Source organism: Petromyzon marinus, unplaced genomic scaffold, assembly GCF_048934315.1.
Source record: "Petromyzon marinus isolate PM22_M1 ecotype Great Lakes invasive population unplaced genomic scaffold, UKy_Petmar_22M1.pri1.0 PM_G_Scaffold_131, whole genome shotgun sequence".
Lineage (NCBI taxonomy): Eukaryota > Metazoa > Chordata > Hyperoartia > Petromyzontiformes > Petromyzontidae > Petromyzon > Petromyzon marinus.
Window position 1 is genome coordinate 380,848 of NW_027422686.1, and position 23,208 is coordinate 404,055.

General features: G+C 49.8%; 1 protein-coding gene across 1 annotated transcript in view; it reads left to right on the forward strand.

Annotated features, from left to right (window-relative positions):
* The window catches only part of LOC116937281 (3'-5' RNA helicase YTHDC2-like), a 55,910-nt gene extending 44,462 nt beyond the window's left edge, over window positions 1-11,448 (forward strand). The window contains exons 21-24 of the mRNA XM_076059819.1: window positions 2,370-2,578; window positions 3,392-3,656; window positions 5,338-5,441; window positions 8,839-11,448. Coding sequence (XP_075915934.1) covers window positions 2,370-2,578; window positions 3,392-3,656; window positions 5,338-5,441; window positions 8,839-9,228 — 968 coding nt within the window. The 3' untranslated portion in view covers window positions 9,229-11,448. The remainder of the gene's footprint in view (window positions 1-2,369; window positions 2,579-3,391; window positions 3,657-5,337; window positions 5,442-8,838) is intronic.
* Window positions 11,449-23,208: the final 11,760 nt, after the last annotated feature.

Here is a 23,208-nt window from a genome sequence, read left to right on the forward strand (position 1 = left end):
GACAAGGAGTCATGGTTGCGTTGACCACAATACCTGCAGTCAAAACGCAAACAAAAAACACACTCTGATAATATATGCATTAAATTTCGATTTAAAGCTTTCGTGACTGCAATGATTCATCTTCTTTGGTTCTTTCGGTGAAGTCACGTAGAATGAGAATAAAATAATAAATTGATAAAATAAAATAACACAATAATATTCTCACGACGTTTCGGCCACAACACAAGCGGCCTTCATCAGGTGAACGGACGAGACTGTCTGGTAGGACAGCGCTGGAGTGAAAGAGCCACGTTCAGATCACGACCTTTAAGCTGTGTGAGAGGAAACAAAGCGCCTTGACAAAGGAATTAGCATATAATTTAGCATTGAAAAGGCTGAGTGATTAGCTTGTGACTGGTCACAGAAATAGCTATGTTAAAAGTTAAAGCATACACATCCGCAGAGGCACCCCTTGACAAAGGAATTAGCATAGAATTTAGCATTGAAATAGCTAAGTTAAAGCATACATATCCGCAGAGGCACCCCTTGACAAAGGAATTAGCATATAATTTAGCATTGAAATAGCTGAGTGATTAGCTTGTAACTGGTCACAGAAATAGCTACGTTAAAGTCAGAGCATACACATTCACCGAGGCACTTAGTACAAATCAAACAGGAGAATTTAGCATTGAAATAACTAGGCGAATTTAGCATTGAAATAACTGAGTAATTAGCTAGTGACTGGTCACAGAAATGACTATGTTGAAGTCAAGGCCTACACATCTGAGCTATTCACAGTACTATATAGTGAACCAATAAAAAACTAAAATATAAATTACCTTAATGTTATCAATAAACTCTATATTCTCCAATCAGCTAAGCTACCAACAATAAGTCGTTATATATCACAATGCTATATGGCGAAAAAATGGGTGGATTCTTACCCTCAACTTTAGCAACACGAATAGCTACGGGCCCCGTTCAGATGTACGAGTTCATCCATAGTCGGAACAGAGGAGGGAGAGAGAGACAGCTGCGAGGCGCTATTATACTCCATGTTGTAAACCATACCATTAACCGTGGTGTGAGAGGTATTAAGAGTCAATGCTGGCGAAAGAGCTGCGGTCTGAAGGTCATTGTAAAATAAATTAATTAAGAACAGAAATGATTTAAAACATCTTTCCAATGGTTACTAAGCCAGAATCCATCTTCTCGGTTGAAATTGTCTCTGTGCTTGTATATGTGAATGGCCTCATGAACGAATCTCTCATGGTAGCCGGTTGGTTTGCAAAGAACCTCCGTCTTGGAGAAGTCAATGTCATGTGAGCCCACTGAATTATAACAGTGATCTGCCACGGCAGAGGAGTTCGTCCTACCGTGTTTCAAGTCTGCTTTATGTTCGCGGATGCGGTCCGAGATATGTCGTTTGGTTTCTCCAATGTAGCTACTACCACAGAGGCACTTTAGTTTGTAAACGCCCGGGTACTGTATGTCTGGAACAGCATCTTTTACAGATGGAACTAAATCACGGATTTTATGTACTGTCTTGAATCGGACCTGGATCTTGTGTTTATTCAGGATTTTGGAGATCTTTTTAGTGACCCCTGCAATGTAGGGTTAGGTGATGGTTTTGAGTGGCTCCACAAGAGGATCCTTCTTCATGACTGGAGTAATGGCTTTGCGGATTGTGTAGTCAGAGTAACCATTAGCCCTGAGAGCCTGGTGTACGTGCTTGAGTTCACTGGTAATGTGTTCCTGGTCGGATATGCATTGGGCTCTATGGTACAGAGTCTTGATGAGAGAATTCTTCTGGGATGGATGGTGGTGGGAATCCGGTTTCTAGTAAGCATCTGTATGGGTAGCTTTCCTGTAGACAGAGTGGCTCATTGAACCATCATGTCTCCTTTTAATTAAGACATCCAAAAAAGGTAGCTTGCCATCTTTTTCGACCTCCATGGTAAATCTGATGGCTGGGTGTATGGAATTGATGTGGTCGAAGAATATATGCATTGTCCTAGAAACCGATTGGTCCACACCAATGTTTGCATTCTGACCACAAGCATTGTGGTTAATGCAGTGACATGATTAAAAAAACCTCTTCTCATATTTTAGTACTGCCAAAGGATGTCCCATGAAATGGCACACGTTTAGAGTATTTTTGCTACTGCTTTAAATCTCCGCGTGATGATTAGCCACTGTTGCGCTATCATTTGTGTCCAGGTTGCCTCTGAAAAATAGCTACGTGGTTCAGTGGGGCCTCAACTGGTAAAATGTAAATTATTTTACAGTTACGTTTTAAAACACGGTTATCTTTCCTGTGTAAACCAGTGTCACTGACAGTCACACCACTAACAACAACAACAACAATAATAATAATAATCGTGCGCCAGGTTTCGTGCGGCCGAGAGGCGTGGGCGACATCCGCGACCTCAACACGAACTCGGAGAAGTGGCCGGCGGTAAAGGCGGCGCTGGTGGCGGGGCTCTACCCCAACGTGATCCACGTGGATCGCACCACTCAAACGCTCACCACGAGGCTGGAGCGTAAGGTGCACCTCCACCCTTCCTCCTGCGTGCCCGACCAGTGCGTCTTCAATAAGGTACCACCGTGCGTGCACGTGTCCGTATGTGCGCGTGTGTGTGCGTGTGCGTGCGTGCGTGTGTCTGTGATGATTGCTTGTGTTGCAGTCGAAACGTCGTGATAATTTTATTGTTTTACATTTTTATTATTTTATCGTTTCCCTTCTGTAGGAAAATGCATTAGAAAGATATTAACTCGTAATTAAAACTCAATATCTCATTTAATTGATTGTTCACGCTTACGGTGGCTTTCAGACCGCATCCATTATTTTCGTCTCCCCCCCTCCTCTTTTCCGAACATAGATGGACTCGTCCATCTGAATAACTGACAAATTGCTCTCCGTGGTGCTAACGTTAAAAACAAAACGCCACTTAATAAAATGTCTTGCTGTGGTTTTCACACCTGATGATGATTGCTTGTGTTGCAGTCGAAACGTCGTGAGAATTTTATTGTTTTACATTTTTATTATTTTATCGTTTCCCTTCTAACGCGGTGGTGATTTTACCGAAAGAACCAAGAATATGAATCGCTGCAGTTGCGAAAGCTTTAAATCAAAATGAAACTGAAACAGTCACCGTAAGCGGGGGGGGTATCATCATTCAGTCAAATGGCACGCAAAGTTGACGAGAGCCAATTGGAAGCATTGTTTGCAAGGGATGCTGCTTCACAAAGGTCAACAGGCGGGTGAGACGGTATCGGAGTAACCGATGAGACGTCGCCGTTCGCGAACACACGACGTCTTAAACATCGGCCGTCTCTGCTTTCCCACACCCCCTGCCCGCTCTCACCTCCCCGTGTCTCCCTTATCGTGCGCGGTCCTCCCCCCTCGCAGCAGGAGGGCGTTCCACAGGGGGTGGCGGCGCTTCCCACCGACTGGCTCGTGTTCGGCGAGATGACGCGAGTGCACCGCCTGCCAATTGCTCGCTGCGTCACGGCCGTGAGCCCCGTGGCGGTGGCTCTGTTCGCCGGGGCCCCCCCTCGCCTCACCGCCTCCGCCGCCGCTACCAACGATGTCGGCCGCCAAATGCCACCACCATCGATAGACACCGCCACCGATCGCCACTGCCAACAACAGCCGCCGCCGCTCCACCTTCACCGTAAACACTTTGCACCGCCAGACTAAGGCAGATATACCCCGTGTAGACCTCAAGATAGCTTTGGGGCAAGTGTTGTTAGCAAGCGGCGATGAAGGCCGCCAGGGTGGGTGGCCAGCGCCACGTGAGGCCACCTTTCTGTCCCCAGTGGTGATGTTTGCACACTGCGCCTGGTGCTCCTTTGAGGCTGAGTCGACCTAGGGTCGACATAGGGGAGGCCCGGGAGCGGTTCAGATAATTGTCACCGGTGGCCGTGAGCCAGAATCGAACTCGGGTCGCCGGGTTTTGCAGTGCAGCCTGCTGACCGCTACACTGCCGCTCCTCGCTAATACCACCTAAGACAAATTTCTCCTGTGTTCTACAGAAACTTTTTAATAGTAGGGTTTTTCCCCTTTTTTTCTGGCAAAAAAAACTGAAACCTTTTAACAAGGATTCATGTTACTGCATTAACCGCAATACCTGCAGTCGAAATGCAAACAAAAAAACTACTATGATAATATGATGCATTGTCCTTGAAACTGATTGGTCCACACCAAGGGACGGCTTTCTTTTGAGCCTCGACCCAATTGGTGCTCGACCAGATGACACCACAAGGCGTTCAGCTCAAAGACAATGCCACTATCAAATTAATGAGGGCTCGGGGTGAGCATCTACATCATTAGACCTCCTTTGTCAGTACCAAAATATTATAATAGGGTTTTTACCCTGTTTTCTGGCAGCAAAACTGAAACCTTTTTTGACAAAAAAAAGGGGAAAAACCCTATTATTACATTTTGGTACTGGCAAAGGAGGTATAGTGATGTAGAAACAATTTTAATCAACATTTTTTTTACGTTACTTTACCGAAAGAACCAAGAATATGAATCTCTGCGAGTCACGAAAGTTTCAAGTCAAAAATTCTAAGAGAAACTGTTGTGGAGAGTGCTCTCAGCGATCGTCGATTGTGGTTGACGTGGCTCAAGAAGGGGAGGTGTGGGCACCACCGCACCCCGATGATGTTTGCACACGGCACAAGGCGCTCATTTCAGGCTGAGTCGACCCAACGGGAGTCCGGGGGATTGGTTCAGAATATTCATCACCGATGTTTAGCGGCCAAATACTCGACACAAATCTTTGTGACAGGGCTATCCTGTTTGATGTTGTTACAGACGAGGGTCAAGTTGTTTTGAAATGTTACCAGCCAGAAAGAACCCCTACGTGGTGACTTTACCGAAAGAACCAAGAATATGAATCCCTGCAGTCACGAAAGCTTTAAATCAAAATTTTTTTTTCGCTGCTGTAAATGTCCACATGTCAAGCCACTGTTGAGCTATCATTTGCCGCAGGTTGCATCTGAAAAAGAGCTACACAGCTCAGTGGGCCTTATACCGGCTAAAATAAAAGTAGTGTATAGGTATGTTGAACTTATTTCACACTGTACCTAGCGTAGCCAACCGTGCTTAATCGGAGGTGCGGAGGAACAACAATAAACTAAAACACAAAAAGCAGTTCTAAAGAAATGAGTTTTAAATTTATAGTGTTTACATCGATGATGCCGATGAATTTGGCTCGTGTGCAGGTCACGGCTCGGTGTTTATGAGCCGGTGGTCTCGGGCCGGTGGTCACGGCTCATTGGTCACGGGCCAGTGGTCACGGCTGCTACGGTGACCGCGTCTTGCGTGAACTTGCGCGTGTGCGTGTGCAGTGGAGGGGATTCTACCCGATAGCGGCGACAACGAGATTGAGGAGGAGGTGAACACGGCCGTTCTGCATCTAGACGAGTGGATCAACTTCAAGTTGGACCCCGAGGTGAGTGACGCCGCCACCGCCACCATCGTCGTCGTCGTCGTCATCAGCCATGGTCGTATCCACTGCTGGATGGTGAATGTGTAGAGTTGGCTTTTGTCACTGCTGGATGAAAGCCTCCCCATGCCGCCGCCGCCGCCGCCACCACCTCTCTCAATCGTGCAGTGCAACAAGAACAACAACAACAAGAACAACAACAACAACCCGTTCCGCAGCTGGACGCAAACTCTCATCGCTCCGTCTGCACGGTGGACGTGCTCTCGGACACGTCCGCGTCCCTTGGCTCCCGCTCCGTTATCATTCCTGACCGTTCATCTTCGCTTCTTGACCGTGGCAACGCTCCTGCCCCAAGCCCTCCCTCTGCTTTCTGAACAGTTTAGTATGATGTCATGAACCTCACAATAATGGTTTTTGTTTGGGGTCAGATTGTGTTCAATGTCAATCCGCCGTTAACCCACCACCACCACCACCCGACAGCCAATTTTAGTGAGGTTTGTCACGTCGAACAATACGTGCAAATTAGTTACGACTTCAGCCCACCGGTGTGTCGGAGAGTGAATCCACAACATTCACAATTTGACTACTGTGACGACATTTTGCCAGAAAGTGGCCCAAAGGTGTAACTGATTGGCACGTTTACGTGACACGTGACACATCTTCCTAATTTGCCTCGTCGGGTGGTGCTGGGTTAACGACACATTTATATTTACGCGATCTAACCCATAAAAAAAACCTTTTATCTGTAATATTGGTCGCGAAAGCACGATTACTACTACTGCTGCTGCTGCTGCGTGTGAAACTGTCATTAACCTTTTGATTTAAAGCTTTCGTGACTGCAGTAATTCATATTCTTAGCTCTTTCGGTAAAGTCACGTTGAAGGGAAACAATAAAATAATAAAATAAATATAAGACAATAAAAATTATCACGACGTTTCGACCATAACACAAACGGTCGTCATCAGGTGTGTTGGTCTGCATTAATTAATTTATTTTTAAATGGTGTATTTATTTATAAAAACACGTCAGCGCCACGCGCAGCGATTCGGCAGTTTATTTAGAAGGACTAGTCCATCTATGTTCAAGGGGGGTACCTCTGTTTAGTCCTTGATGAACCAAGTCTTCAATGATTGCGATTACCTGACACCATCGCAATCATTGAAGACTTGGTTCATCAAGGACTAAACACTGAGGTACCCCCCCTGAACATAGATGGACTAGTCCTTCTAAATAAACTGCCAAATCGCTGCGCGTGGCGCTGACGTGTTTTTATAAATAAACAAATACACCGTTTAAAAATAAATAAATTAATGCGAACCGACACACCTGATGACGACCGTTTGTGTTATGGTCGAAACGTCGTGATAATTTTTATTGTCTTATATTTATTTTATTGTTTCCCTTCAACGTGGTGACTTTACCGAAAGAGCTAAGAATATGTCATTAGCCCGTGCGTGTTTTCTCGTGCACGTGTGCGTCGCTCTGTCTCACGGTGCACATTCCCAGCATGAGTGAGGCTGTGAACACGCAAAATACCCGACAAGAAGCCAACAGTCGGATGAGGCTGTCGCGTTGTTCTTAAGAGCCGGCTGCGTGGAGCGCTTCGCCGAGACGGCTGAGAATCCTGGGTTTCACGACCCGATTTTTTTGACCGCCTGCGATTACACCGCGGTGCGCACAGCTGTGGCGACTTGATGGTTTCGACCCCGGCTACCGATGGCCGTACAAACACACCCCATCACATTTACCCTGGTGCGCGTTTTGTTTGTATGTAATTACATCCCGGCTTAATTACAACCGACCTCTGTTGCTAGTCTATGGGTCTCCGTGTGAAGGTGCGTGTGTCTCTGTGGGGCCCCACGGTTACGAGATGTTAACTACGTCGCCTGGTATGAAGGGAGCGCGTGGGTTCAATCCCGACCCTGACGCCTGCTCTATGTTTGCAGTTTGCGTGTTTCCCCCCTTGGTCGTGTGGATTTTTCCCTGGGATCTCCGGTTTTTCCCTCCGCGTTTAGAATGAGCACGCATGCCGAGTATTTGGCCGCTATTAGTGTCCACGTGATAAGCCGCTTTGTTGAGATATTATTTGTGGCCAGGTTCTGAAAAATATCTCTCTAGCTCAGTGGGCCTTACCCGGTGAAATAGAAAGTTTAGTTTTAGTTTGCAGAAGAGTGGACGAGGCTTTCCTGGGGAAACAAGGATCTACGTATCACTACAAATGTAAATTTTTATTTAAAGCTTTCGTGACTGCAGGGATTCATATTCTTGGTTCTTTCGGTAAAGTCACCATGTAGAAGGCAACCAATAAAATAATAAAAATATAAAACAAAATTCTCACGACGTTTCGACTGCAACACAAGCAATCATCATCAGGTGTGAAAACCACAGCAAGAAAATTAAAAAAAAAATTATTGCTGTGGTTTTCACACATGATGATGATTGCTTCTGTTGCAGTTGAAACGTCGTGAGAATTTTATTGCTTCATTTTTTTATTATTTTATTGTTTCCCTTCTATGTGACTTTACCGAAAGAACCAAGAATATAATACAAATGTACTTATAGTAATTTACTTGTTTATCCAGGAGCTGTAGGACTCTTTTTCGGGAGGGTCCTGTAATTGAGTTTTTATTTCAAGATATTTTTTTAGCAAATCGGCGATGAGTCGTGTTTATTATTCACGTGTGAGAGGAAACGGGAGCACCCGAAGAAAACCCACGCCTTGCGCGAGGGGGCAACGCTCTATCCCCGCACAGATGGAAACAGATGGAGATCAGTCCACTTTGCTCTACTGCCTTGTGGCGTACCAGGGGTACGGCTCCCCCTCGACTCTTGCGGCCGGGGAGTTTTAGAACATTGGCGCCGCAATCAACTTCTTTCTTTAAAACTGCTTTTTGTTTTGAGTTTTTTCCCTTTCCTTCACCCTTCACCTCCAATTAGCAAGGTTGGCTACGTACAGTGCGAAAGAAGTTCAACATGCACACATAAAGGGACTCCTCTGCTTACGAATGTTCGACTTACGAACAAACCCGGTCCGTATGTCCAGTTGCCTATTCGGACCGAGAGTCGCGAGCTCAACTGCTGTGCAATAGACGGCGGTGGTGGCTTCTGCATCTGTAGAACGCGAAGAGCCCAGTGGCACCCACATCTGACGGGAGGTTACACAACTTTTAAAGCCATTCCCGGTGCTCAGCGCGCAGTGCCGTACGACGCCGTTAGGAATCGACAGGGGTACAGTTGGCACTTACGGACAAATCGACTTTTACGAACAGACCCCCGGAGCCTATAACTCGTCCCTTAAGTAGAGGAGTCACCGCCCACAACCCTCGCCGCTGCTGCCTCAAAAACGCCGGGCGATTGATCCTCGTCCACGCCCTCCGCTCCGCTCCCCTACCCCCCCGCCAGGCGGCGAACCTGCTGCTGCGGCTGCGGCAGAAGTGGCGCGCGCTGTTCGCGCGCCGCATGCGGGAGCCGTCGCGCGCCCCGTCGCAGGCGGACGAGGCGACGGTGAGCGCCGTCGTCGCGGCGCTGGCCCGCGAGGACGAGGCCCTCGGCCTGCGGCGGCCCGCCGGCATCGGCCGGCGGCCGACGATGCCGATCGCTCCCGCGGCGAGGTTTTCGCCCCCGGCGGCGGCCGCGGCGGCGGCTTCGTGGATGGCCGATCGTTGCCGGATGAGTGGCGGTGGTGGTGGTGGTGGTGGAGCCGGTGGTGGTGGAGCCGGTGGTGGTGGTGGTGGTGGAGGTGGGGCCGAGACAAACCGAGGAGTTGCTTGTGACCAAGATGTGAGGCCATGATCGTTTTCACGTTATTTATCGGGCAGGGAGGTCGGTGGCAGTTGTGTAGATAGCAACGATCTGTGGGTCTCTGTGTGAATGTAGAGGTCTGTAGGTCTCTAGGTGAGTGTAAATAGACCTCTATATACATCATTGGCTTAGATCGTCAATTCGCTATACTTGCAACGTGGATGTGAGAGGTCGTGTCACGTCCGTGGCTTGACAGGAGAAATAAAAACACGATTACATATCACTCTGAAACCAGTTCAACACGTAGTCAGTAGGCGTCCGCAACCATTATTATCCGTAATGATGATTTTAAGGTTAAATCGCATCAATATAAATGTGCCGTTAAATCCGCCACCACCCGACACAGCCAATTAGTAGGGTTATTCATGTAAACAAAGCGTGCCAATTCGTTACTGGTACTGCACGCCGGTGGTGTGTTGGAGAGTAAACCCACTACAACATTTACAATCCGTTACTGATACTGCACTCCGGTGGTGTGTTGGAGAGTAAACCCACTACAACATTTACAATTCGTTACTGGTACATCACACCGGTGGTGTGTTGGAGAGTAAACCCACAACAACATTTACAATTCGTTATTGGTACTGCACACGGGTGGTGTGTTGGAGAGTAAACCCACTACAACATTTACAATTCGTTACTGGTACATCACACCGGTGGTGTGTTGGAGAGTAAACCCACTACAACATTTACAATTCGTTATTGGTACTGCACACCGGTGGTGTGTTGGAGAGTAAACCCACTACAACATTTACAATTCGTTATTGGTACTGCACACCGGTGGTGTGTTGGAGAGTAAACCCACTACAACATGTACAATTCGTTACTGGTACTGCACACCGGTGGTGTGTTGGAGAGTAAACCCACTACAACATTTACAATTCGTTACTAGTACTGCACACCGGTGGTGTGTTGGAGAGTAAACCCACTACAACATTTACAATTCGTTACTGGTACATCACACCGGTGGTGTGTTGGAGAGTAAACCCACTACAACATTTACAATTCATTACTGGTACTGCACACCGGTGGGTGTTGGAGAGTAAACCCACTACAACATTTACAATTCGTTACTGGTACTGCACACCGGTGGTGTGTTGGAGAGTAAACCCACTACAACATTTACAATTCGTTACTGGTACATCACACCGGTGGTGTATTGGAGAGTAAACCCACTACAACATTTACAATTTGTTACTGGTACTGCACACCGGTGGTGTGTTGGAGAGTAAACCCACTACAACATTTACAATTCGTTACTGGTACTGCACTCCGGTGGTGTGTTGGAGAGTAAACCCACTACAACATTTACAATCCGTTACTGGTACATCACACCACGGGTGGTGTGTTGGAGAGTAAACCCACTACAACATTTACAATTCGTTACTAGTACTGCACTATGGTGGTGTGTTGGAGAGTAAACCCACTACAACATTTAAAATTCGTTATTGATACAGCACACCGGTGGTGTGTTGGAGAGTAAACCCACTACAACATTTACAATTCATTACTGGTACTGCACACCGGTGGTGTGTTGGAGAGTAAACCCACTACAACATTTACAATTCGTTACTGGTACTGCACACGGGTGGTGTGTTGGAGAGTAAACCCACTACAACATTTACAATTCGTTACTGGTACATCACACCGGTGGTGGTGTGTTGGAGAGTGAACCCACTACAACATTTACAATTCGTTACTGGTACTGCACACCGGTGGTGTGTTGGAGAGTAAACCCACTACAACATTTACAATTCGTTACTGGTACTGCACTCCGGTGGTGTGTTGGAGAGTAAACCCACTACAACATTTACAATTCGTTACTGGTACATCACACCGGTGGTGGTGTGCAGTTCGGGGCTTTGTGTGTGTAAGTTTGTCCGTGCGCGGAGATGAGCCGCGTCAGCTCCTCGCACTGCAAACCCTCTCTTGAGTCCTCTGCCCAGCGGTGGGAAATCACGGCCGCCTTATATCTTGTCGGATCCATCAACTTTCTTCCTCCCTGCCTGGTGCCTTCCAATTCTTCATGCAGCAGACTTCTCTCAGTGCCTCTTTCCCCAACATCCCCCAAACCCTTCGAGAATTTTGAAAAACTTTAAAATTTTATTTCGAACTGTTTGTCGTGTTTAGTTTGCTTGTCCTTCACCCGCACTTACGATTTGCGTGGTTTGGCTGCGAACGGTTGCGAAATAAATTTTGATTTAAAGCTTTCGTGACTGCGGGGATACATATTCTTGGTTCTTTCGGTAAAGTCACCACCACGTAGAAGGGAAACAATAAAATAATACAAATATAGAACAATACAATTCTCACGACGTTTCGACTGCAACACAAGCATGATGATGATTGATGATGATTGATGATGATTGCTTGTGTTGCGGTGCGAAAGAAGCTCAGCGTGCACACAGCTTCCTTTCGTCCAGCTGTCACCTCTGAGAATGTGCCCAATGCACGTGCGTAGCCCTTCCTGGATCGTCGGCGTCACACACACACACACAAAGCGTCGCCTGTTTCATCGCACAGCGCATCGTGACACAGCGTCGTCATGTGCAGCAGCATCAACAGCAACCCTTCTAGAACTTCCTATCACGTGGTTTGTGTCCATACCACGTGTTTAGCCCCTCTTCTGTATTGTCGTCGTCACACGCACGGCATCACGGCACGCGGCAACATCACCAGATCGCGTAAACTATAAATGCGTGTTGTTACACCCACCACCACCACCCGACACAGCCAATTAGTAAGGTTTGTGACGTAAACAGAACGTAGATTTAAAGCTTTCGTGACTGCTAGGATCCATACTCTTTGGTTCTATTGGGTAAAGTCACCACGTAGGTATAAAAAATAAAATAACAAAAATCATGACGAGGCTGTCCTCCAGACAGTCTCGTCCCTTCACCTGATGAAGGCCGCTTGTGTTGTGGCCGAAACGTCGTGACTTTTGTTATTTTATTTTTTACCTACTACGTGACTTTACCCAATAGAACCAAAGAGTATGTAAACAGAACGTGCCAATTCGTCACCAGTACAGTCTCACACCGGGCGCTGTGTGCCGGAGAGCAAAGGCCACGACATTTACAATCCACACCGCGACGTCGTTTCGCCGGCAATTGCAACCGGCGTCATCGGGCGACGGCCAGATTCGCGGAGGAAACTTTTCCCAAAGGACTTCCTCCACGCAGCGCCGCACCGCTGAGAACGTGCCCCAATCCACGTCCTCCTCGCCCTCGCCCAGATCGGCTGCTGCTGCTGGCTGGCTGCTACGCCCCACGAACGAACCCCTTCGGCCGACGCGAACCCCCTCGCGGTGTGCCGTTCACTCGTTTGCCTGCCCGTCCGCTCTCGCCGGTTTCGCCGCCCACCGGCTGAAGCCTCCGTCTCTCCGCGAGCGAGCGCCGCTTCGTCGCGAAGAGCAGCAACGTGCGCAGCCTGGAGCTGTCGCAGCAGAGGGCCGTCTGGCCGACGAAACTGAACGGGAGCGTTTTCCCGTTCGTGCGCCGTCGTCCACCTCGTCTTCTCCGTGCGGGGCTCCGGACGCTTCCAGGTTTGGCAGGGGTGGTGGTGGTGGTGGTGATGGTGGTGATGGTGGTGGTGGTGATGATAGTGGTGATGGTGGTGGTGATGGTGGTGATGGTGGTGGTGGTGATGGTGGTGGTGATGGTGGTGATGGTGGTGATGGTAGTGGTGATGGTGGTAGTGATGGAGGTGGTGGTGATGGTGGTGGTGATGGTGGTGGTGATGGTGGTGATGGTAGTGGTGATGGTGGTAGTGATGGAGGTGATGGTGGTGGTGGTGATGGTGGTGGTGGTGATGATAGTGGTGATTGTGGTGGTGATGGTTGAAGTGGTGATGGTGGTGGTGATGGTGGTAGTGGTGATGGTGGTGGTGATGGTGGTGGTGATGGAGGTGATGGTGGTGGTGATGGTGGTGGTGATGGAGGTGGTTGGAGGGGCGGCGGAGGTGGATCGTAACGACCCGGACCAAACTGGACATATCTGTCAAACGGATCTTCGTAGATCTCATCGGAATCCTCCCGCAATTTAAATAAAGATTCTGGATTGTGAATTGTTCGGTACGTTTGGTGTTGTTGGCGCTGTTGTCGCAGTGCAGGGCCATCACGAACGAAGGCAACATGTTAACTACCTCGCCTGCTACGCGGGAGGTCGTGGGTTCGATCCCGACCCTGACGCCTGCTGCTGTTTATTTGGAGTCTGTGTCTCTCTCATCATCATGGTGGCTAGGAGATGTCAACTTCCTCGCCTGGTCTACAGGAGGTCGTGGGTTCGATCCCGACCCTGACGCCTGCTGCTGCTGCTGTATATTTGGAGTCTGTGTCTCTCTCATCATCATGGTGGCTAGGAGATGTCAACTTCCTCGCCTGGTCTACAGGAGGTCGTGGGTTCGATCCCGACCTTGACGCCTGCTGCTGCTGCTGTATATTTGGAGTTTTCGTGTCTCTCATCATCATGGTGGCCAGGAGATGTTAACTACCTTGCCTGCTACGCGGGAGGTCGTGGGTTCGATCCCGACCGTGACGCCTGCTGCTGCTGCTGTATATTTGGAGTTTGCGTGTCTCTTCTATCTCTTCCCGCGATCGTGCGGATTACTCTCCCGGGTCCTCCGGTTTTTCCCTTCCACATTTAGAAAAAGCTTAGAGCATTTGGCTGCCGCAAATTCCCACACGACGAGTCGTTTCGTTGAGCGGCGCTAACTCGTTGGCCGGGTCGCTTTCTGAAAAAGCGCCGTGTGGCTCAGCGGGCCTCTAAACCTGGTAAGTAAAAAATAAAAAAATCCGTTAAAAACCACAAAAAACACGACGCGCCGTAGGGCCGACGCACGACGAGCCGAGCGGCCCCGGGTTGGGGCGTGGCGGCGGCCGTGTTGCCAGGGCTACGCACGGACGGTGTCGGAGATCGGCAAGGAGCGGTGTCGGAGACCGGGGGCTCCCCCGCGCTGGGCGGAGCCGTTTCGGGTGCTGCGGCTGTACCTGGGGCAGAATCCCCTTCCGGCAGGTGCAGCACCCTGCTCAACCCGTAGTGTAACAACAACAACAACAAGAGGGTGCAGGTGAGCCGTGACGGGCAGGTGAGCGCCCGTCCCCCCCCCTTCCCCCCATGTAGTTCGAGAAGCTTTCCACGGCTGAAGCCATTCCACAACACACAGAGCTCTTTGCAGCGCACGTCTGGCTCATTCGTTCTCTGTCTTCCCTCCACTCTCATCATCGTCATCACCCTCTCGTCATTCCTTCTCCCCCTCCTCCTCTCTCCCTGCCTTTCTCCCTCATCTCTTCCCGCTGTCCGTCTTGAGCCATGCCCCTCCTCTTGGCGAACCTCCGTCCTGACATCGCTTCCCTTTTCGCGCACCGCTTGATCCTTGACCGTACACACCCCGCACATGCTATCCTTGACTCTGCATCCTTTCCCGGTAGTGTGCCCTGGGTCAAATCCATTCCGAACGGAAACATCAATACGGGCTAAAAAAAATAGGTATTTGGGGCGGCATATGTCACTCGGATCGCCGGCTGCAGACATTTGAGAAAATTACGGCCGTCCCAAAAATTGTCGCCTCTAGGCGAGTGCTAATTGCATTTCCACAGAGTGTCGGGGTACAAGTTTCTCCGTGCAGGGTTCTCCCGGGGGAATATGGCAGCAGCGAACAATGATTGCTGGTGCGCTGATGATTCCTCATGCCGACGAAACCGGCCTACTGTTGCGTCCTCGTTTCACCGCCGTCTGTCAGAACGGCCACATTTTCTCAGCTCTCTTTGAGTCGGTGATTTTAAACGGAAAGTTGGCACACGTTCAGTTACCACCTTTTGTGTGGTTACATCTGCGCATGACGGTGGTGGTTGTGATGGCGGTGCCCGTGATACAGTCGGTGGTGGCACGTGTGGGGAGCGATACTGTAGCGGTTAGCTATACGGGGGGTGAGGGTCTTTGTTGTCTTTGTTTGTGGCACGTGTGTGACGGTGATGATGGGTAGCGGTGCTTGTGACGGTAGTTGCGGTGCGTGCGGTCGTGGGTTTATTTCTGCGATTGCGATGATGTCGTGGGAGGGCACGTGGCGGCGGTGACGTTGGCATGACGTGGCGTCGTTGCTGAGGCCGACTATTTACCACTCTGGGAATGTCCATCACAGGAGCTCGAGACTCGGGTTGGAGAACAGCTGCTCAAATTGTGGGACAGATGGCCCCATGTCGCCGGTGATGGTGGTGGCGGCGGCGGCGATGGCGGCGGTGTCGTGGGTGCCTCTGGCGCCGCTGGCGGCGCCGACGACGACACGGCGAAGCTAATTGGAAGCAGAGCAACACGCACCCCGACGGCGGATGGGACCCCCCCTCTCCTCGAGGGCTGTGGTAATTTTTGTATTTTTATTCCCGTGAAAATAAGCAGCGACGGAAACCGATAAAAAACACCCCCCATTTTAATTCCCTTTACGAGTTGTGGCACGTGGCGGGGAGAGACACCGGAGAACCCGGAGACAACCCATTCGTACGAGAGAGTCACACTCACAGATGTCAGCGGCAAGGTTTGTGTGTGTGTGTTTTTTTTAAATGCACCGCTGTCCTGTCACCTCCCGAATGCTTCTCAGGCACAAGCCCACAGCACCACCTCCTCCTGGCATCCCCCGGTATTAAGCAAGCCCTGAAACCTGCCTCGCTTTGGAGAATCGCACGCCAAAAAATGACCTCATGTAAACATCCAAACTACGAGTGGCATTGTAAATGCTCCCTCGTATTCATTCGCACGTTCTGCCTCCCTTGAAACAATCCGCGCTGGGCTGCACGCGGGTCCCTGCGCCGTGTTCACGGGCTGTGCCCGCCGTGCATCTGCCCCGCACGGCGATGCCCGACGTTTCGCCGCCGCGTGGCGGGAGCTTCCCCCGGCGGTGCGTAAATTTTTGCACCGTATGTACGTTGGGCTCCTTTCGCACCGCACGTAGCCAACCGTCGCCAATCGGACGCGAGGAGATTTCGTTCGCTGTGTTTTATTTGTTTTTTTTTTTTCCCAGCGAAGGCCGCAGCAAGTCAGTCCCCTCTGCAGATGCCGAGGTGCTAACCGGCGGCCCCGCCAAACGGACGCGCCGCTCTCGCTGTGTGCGCGTGGGCGAGTCCTGCGGCACGAGGGGGAGCGATGGCCAACAAGCAAGCGATGATTTATCCGGACCGGTGCTAGGCCCCCCTCCCCAGGAGTTCCTGGTGCCGTGCGTAAAAAGATCGCCGCGAGGGAGACAAAGGCGGTCGGGCGCGTGGCGCCGGCCACCCACCTCCCCCCTACTCGTGTAGCCTTGACGACTTTCGCAGGCGCCGCTCGCGAAACCGCGCTCGCCCCGACGGCCCGCGGAGGTCCACGCGGGGGACCTTTGTCTTGGGGGGTGCCGGCGGAGGGACGGCGGGTGGCTCTTTGTTAGTGGGACTAAAATAACAAAAGTGCGGATTCCCGCGAGATGGACACGTGGGCGTCCCGCGCGGTCTGCTCGCTGAATCGTGAAGATGCGCCGAATGACCTCCGTCGGATTGTGCGCGTTTACATTGTGGTCGGCGAGCGTCTCGCCGGTTGCGCTGCTGCTGCTGCTGCTGCCGCACGGCTTGCCCGTTGCTTTTGCCGAGTTGTGTGATTGTCCGACGTTTCGCTCCGCGTGCTCCAAATGTTGGGCATCGAATGCGTGTGTTGTGCTTTGCGCGAGTAGCGTGGAGGGGGAGGAGGAGGCGGAGGCGGGTTAGGCTCTGTTGCCGTGACTGCGGTGCGTCTGTGAGCGAGGCTGATCGCCTCGAGGAGCCAAATCGGTCTATCCTCTTGGGAGCTGTTTATTTTTGCCGCTTTTGAAAATGTGCGAAAAATGTAAATGAGCAAGAAAACGTTCGTGAAGTATCAGTCGCGTGACAAGCCAAGAATGTGTGTCCCGTGTGTGACGTCACTCCACGTGCCGCACCCCTCCCCAATAACCATGAGGGGGTGACGTCACTCCACGTGCCGCACCCCTCCCCAATAACCAATGAGGGGGTGACGTCACTCCACACGGGGCAACCCCCCCCCTCATTAATAATCATGAGCTGAACAATTTTTCTCTTGAATATGTCAGATTTACTGTCCTTGGGACGGACAAATAAGCTCGTTAACAATATGAGCCGGTACACGGTAAGCCCTCGCTCGGCACGTGTTCACACCGCGACGCGTTTTCTCTGTAGCGCCGTGCTTCCACGAGATGCTCTCTGGAGGCCCTGAAGCCAGCTGCATCAAGTGCAGCGCTGCATCAAGCGACGTCACTCCACGTGCCTCGCCACAACACAGCCGTCGCCTTAACAACATTCAGTCGCCCCGTTGAGAACAAGAGGGGGGGGCCCAACACAGGCATCGGTGGCTCATCTATCGACGGATCTCTCCTCGCGACGCCAGGCGCGTTGGTGGTGTAGCTGTCTCACGCCGGACTCGCGGGGTGTCACGTGCGGTGTCACGTGCGGTCTCACGTGCGGTGTCACGTGCGGTGTCACGTGCGGTGTCACGCACGGCGTCACGCGCTGTGTCACGTGCGGTGTCACGTGCGGTGTCACGTGCGGTGTCAACGTGCGGTGTCACGTGCGGTGTCACGTGCGGGGTGTCACGTTCAGTGTGTCACGTGCGGTGTCACGTGCGGTGTCACGTGCGGTGTGTCACGTGCGGTGTCACGTGCGGTGTCACGCGGCGAGCGGAGTGCGCCGGGGAGCACAGGCGGAGCGTCCATTGTCCGTCCCGGTCTGCGAACCCCTAACGCCTGGTGTCTGCGCGCCTTCGCGCGCTCCGCGCGGGGCCTCGCGGCGCACCTAGCCTGGCACGGGTAAGGGTAGTGTGAAAAAAAATGCGACGGCCGTTATTCGGTTCCCTTCTACGTGACTTTACCCAAAGAACCGAGTCTATGAATCGCTTGCAGTCACGAAATCTTTAAATCAAAAGTGCCACATTGCCAAGCCAGTTGAACTCAATCATGCCCCGCGTCAATAATCATGAATTAGGTCAATGTTGAGAATCCCAGACCCCATCCTCCACGCTCGCCCGAGAAAACTGGCTGAGCGTGTCTGGCAGGGGATGGCAAGCCGTCACCCGTCTCTTAGGGGCTAGCGATGCAACAACCATGGGGGGTGGGGGGTATGGAACTTGATGATCGCGAGTATTTGTAGGGATCCGCGACCCACGACCTCCTGCGTACCAGGCGAGGTAGCTAACATCTCGTCAACCATGGCGCTCCCACACTGCTGAGATGTCTGGGAGTAGCCATACTTTTACCCCACCGAACGTCACCTGCCGATCGACTTAACTGCGTGGACAGAGGTCGAGAGCGGTGGGGGTGGGGGAGGGAGATTTATAATCCCTGCCCGATGATTTCAGCTGCCGCACCGGGAGGTCAAATCTAAGCGACGACCTCTCTGGACTGCCAGTCCAGCTGCTGGCCACTGGCACACTGGCACAGTGGCCAGCAGCTGGACTGGCAGTCCAGAGAGGTCGTCGCTTAGATTTGACCTCCCGGTGCGGCAGCTGGCCAGCAGCCCCCGTGACTCAGTGCTGTCAACGTCACGTTTCAAACCCGGAATGCAATGACATTGGCGAACATCAATTCGTGGCTAATGTTTATTCCTTAAAATGGCACAGGGGAAGTCAAATCGAGGAAATATTCAAATCAAGATGTTATGCATCGTGTGTGTGTGCGTGTGTCGGGTTCCACATCTGACTTTGCATTTTGAAGTTGGCCTGGTCTGTGAGTTGTCTGGAGTGTCAGCACAGCACGGGCTGTCCACGTCTCCAATGACAATGTCTGGGAAGGCAACCCAATTTCTGATAAGCAAACATTCCTGCCGTCAAAACAGATTTGAAAAAGGGAATCTGTAGGAAAATGCATTAGAAAGATATTAACTTATAATTAAAACTCAATATCTCATTTAATTGATTGTTCACGCTTACGGTGGCTTTCAGACCGCATCCATTATTTTCGTCTCGCCCTTCCTCTTTTCCGAACATAGATGGACTCGTCTATCTAAATAACTGCCAAATCGCTCTCCATGGTGCTAACGTAAAAAAAAAACGCCACTTAAAAAAATGTCTTGCTGTGGTTTTCACACCTGATGATGATTGCTTGTGTTGCAGTCGAAACGTCGTGAGAATTGTATTGTTTTATATTTGTATTATTTTATTGTTTCCCTTCTACGTGGTGACTTTACCAAACGAACCAAGAATATGAATCCCTGCAGTCACGGAAGCTTTAAATCAACATTTAAGAAGAATATGACAATATTGTTGTTTCTAGATTTAAAGCTTTCGTGACTGCTAGGATCCATACTCTTTGGTTCTATTGGGTAAAGTCACGTAGGTGAAAATAAAATAACAAAATTTTCACCTACGTGACTTTACCCAATAGAACCAAAGAGTAATATTGTTGTTGCGGATTCCTCGTGCTTGCAAGGAAAACACAAAACATTCGTGCAGGAGTGCCAGCTTCGTTATGATTTTGCTCCTCACTCGTCGAGTCGGTGACTCACTCCCACCACGTGGCCAGAAATAAAGCTGTAAAATAAACGGATTACTTTAAGAAGAGACAATAAAGTCCGATGGCCCCTTCTCTCGGGCATCACCACCCCCACCCCCCACATTCTAGACAGGTCGTTGCATCGCCAGACAGCGTGATGGGAACGGCTTGTGGGAGGCCTCTGACCCCGCAGCAGATAGGTCATGGCTCACAATGAGCAACAGCTGCACGTGCTCCCATGAAGCGTACGTGACAATTCTTCGTGGGTTCTAAACTTCCGTGAGTAGTAACAATACCAATACGTTATGAGACGTCCTTTGCCAGAAACAAGATATAGGAATAGGTTTTACCCTTTTTAACTGGCACAAAAACTGACACCTTTATTCAAGGCGTCATGTTTGCAATGACCACAACACAAGCAGTCAAAATGCAAACAAAAAAGACAACTCTGATAATAATATGCACTGTCCTTGAATTTGATTGGTCCACACCCGAGACAGCTTTTCTTAGAGCCTAGTCTCCATTGGTGTTTTGTGCCAGTTAAAAGGGTAAAACCTATTCCTATATTCCAATACCAATAGGCCCGCCATGAGAAGACTCGCACGCGACAAATTGTACGCGCCCTACGAATATTTAAAAGGCTATACAGCACAGGGCAGTGTGGGCATTTCATTGCATTGCAGCGTGTGGCCAGCAACACCTGGTGCCGGTGTCTGGCTCACGAAGATGTTCGAGGAGCAGGAGACTCACTGCCACGTAGAGATATTTATGTTTTTAGATGAAGCCCTGTGCCATTGATTACGAGGGCGATTAGACGGAGGGCATCGAAGCCTCCTCCTTGTTTGCACAGTCACACAAAGTCACTTTAAGATGTTTTCCTGTTCATGTTTTTTTGTTTGTTGCGGTTGCACCCGATTCAAGAGCCGAATGGCTCACAGGGCTATACCAAATAAATGAACTATGAACTAAAAAAACACGGGGGTTTCTGGCACGTTATTACGTCTCACGGAGTCTATCTCGTGACCAAAATCGTGTTTATCAAGCAGTGTTTGCACCTGCTGTTTATCCCACTATTGGAATAACCTGAGAAACGTGTTCAAACCTTTGTAGAGTATTAATTAATGACGTCACGATCACCCCTCCGGTGCAGTGACGTCAGAGAGTGACGTCACTGCACGGCGGGCGGGGACGGTGACATCATGTCCCCCTGGGGTATTCAAGGTTGGGCACCCGTGACGTGAACGAGGTGGTCGCGAGGAGCCAGAAAAGTGTGAAGTTGGAAGCTGTGACCCAGGCTTAGGGGGAGATTGGCACCAGGCTAGGGTAGCCTGCAGGTGTGCTAGGGACCTCCCCAGTACCCTACCCCTGGGGGAGCGATGGCACCCAGGCTTAGGGGGAAATGAGCACCAGGCTAGGGTAGCCTGCGGGTGTGCTAGGGACCTCCCCAATACCCTACCCCTGGGGGAGCGATGGGACCCCGGGGTAGGGGGAGATTGGCACCAGGCTAGGGTAGCCTGTGGGTGTGCTAGGGACCTCCCCAGTACCCTACCCCTGGGGGAGCGATGGGACCCGGGCTTAGGGGGAAATGAGCACCAGGCTAGGGTAGCCTGCGGGTGTGCTAGGGACCTCCCCAGTACCCTACCCCTGGGGGAGCGATGGGACCCAGGCTTAGGGGGAAATGAGCACCAGGCTAGGGTAGCCTGCGGATGTGCTAGGGACCTCCCCAGTACCCTTCCCCTAGGGGAGCGATGGGACCCCGGGGTAGGGGGAAATTGAGTCATTGAGCCATCGGGCTACCATGAGAGATTCGTTCATGAGGCTATCCACATATACAAACACAGAGACAATTTCAACCGAGAAGATGGATTCTGGCTTAGCAATCATTGGAAGGATTTGATAAACCATTTCGGATCATAATTGATTGTTCACGCTTACGGTGGCTTTCAGACAGCATACATTAAATTTTCGTCTCCCCCCCTCCTCTTTTCTGAACATAGATGGACTCGTCCTTCTAAACAAACTGTCAAATCGCTATCCGTGGTGCTAACGTTTAAAAATAAATAAATACAAACCGCCACTTCTTTCAAATGTTTCTTGCCGTTGGTTTTCACACCTGATGATGACTGTTTGTGTTACAGTCGAAACGTCGTGAGAATTTTATTGTTTTATATATATTTTATTGTTTCCCTTCAACGTGACTTTACCGAAAGAACCAAGAATATGAATCCCCGCAGTCACGAAAGCTTTAAATCAAAAGTACAGTAAAACCTTAGGATCGCGAGCACAATTCGTTCCGTAAACGTGTTTGTAATCCAAAGCACTCGTACATCAAAGCACTCGAATATCAGTTGTGATCACGTGATGCTCGGCAGTACAAAGCGTGTAAACGTGCTGCTCGTATTGGAAGACCCTCGCTCGTTTATCAAATTAAGATTTACTTACAATTGTTGCTCGTCTTGCAAAACACTCGCAGACCCAGTAAACTCGCAATCCAAGGTTTCACTCTATCCGTTTGATATCCATGCATTTTTAAGTGAAGGCAAGTGTACAAAAGGGTGCAAAACAATAATAATGGGCTTTATTTAGATGTTCCGATAAGAAAAACATATATACTGTGGTATATCAAGTGCTGTAATGAATGCTTTTACAGCTGCTAAGCCCGCTTTCAGCTACACGCCAACTGCAAAAGACCAAGTTTATTAGCCATGCAAAGTAAGCAAGAAAACCCCACGTTTTAAGGACATTCATAAAAGGTTACTAAATATAACTTGTGCACTTATTGACATGTACAACTTTGTACAAAAAGTTACTCGTGCTAAATCTTACAAAAACCCTGGGTAATTATATAGCAACTTTTTGGTGCCTACATTTTCCATGTTATATGGAAAATGTAGGCAAAATATATATGAAAATATATAACAAAAACAACGATTTTTTTTTTAAATAACATGAATAACGCCATGAAACAGCATTAATGGCAGTCTTTGCAAAATTGAGGCATCATTTGTGCAGAAATGTCTATTGAGGTATAACAACCATTCCCATCAACTCAAACCTTGGCAGTCAAATATTCAAAGGCATCATGTTGCGAACGAGGTCACAGTGGATACAAAATCACGAAATAGCAAAGTGGCTACCGGCTCAGTGCGGCCTGGAAGCGTATTATTAAATAATACACATTACATTTTGATTGAAAGAATTACTAATCTACAACTCATTACTAATCATAACCAATGACTGATTACTAATCGATTATATAATTACATTACCCCCCCCTCCGCCTCTAATCGCTGCACCTGATGAGTTAAGTGATGACGTCACTCTTCTGCTCTATATAAAACCGGGAGCAAGCGAGGGCTTTACCATTCTGGCGAATTGCCCGATGATGCTGGAAGTATTTACCAGCGAAACGTCGTACTCAAACTGTAAATGTGGATTAACTCTTCAACACACCGGTGGGCTGAAGTAGTGAATTAT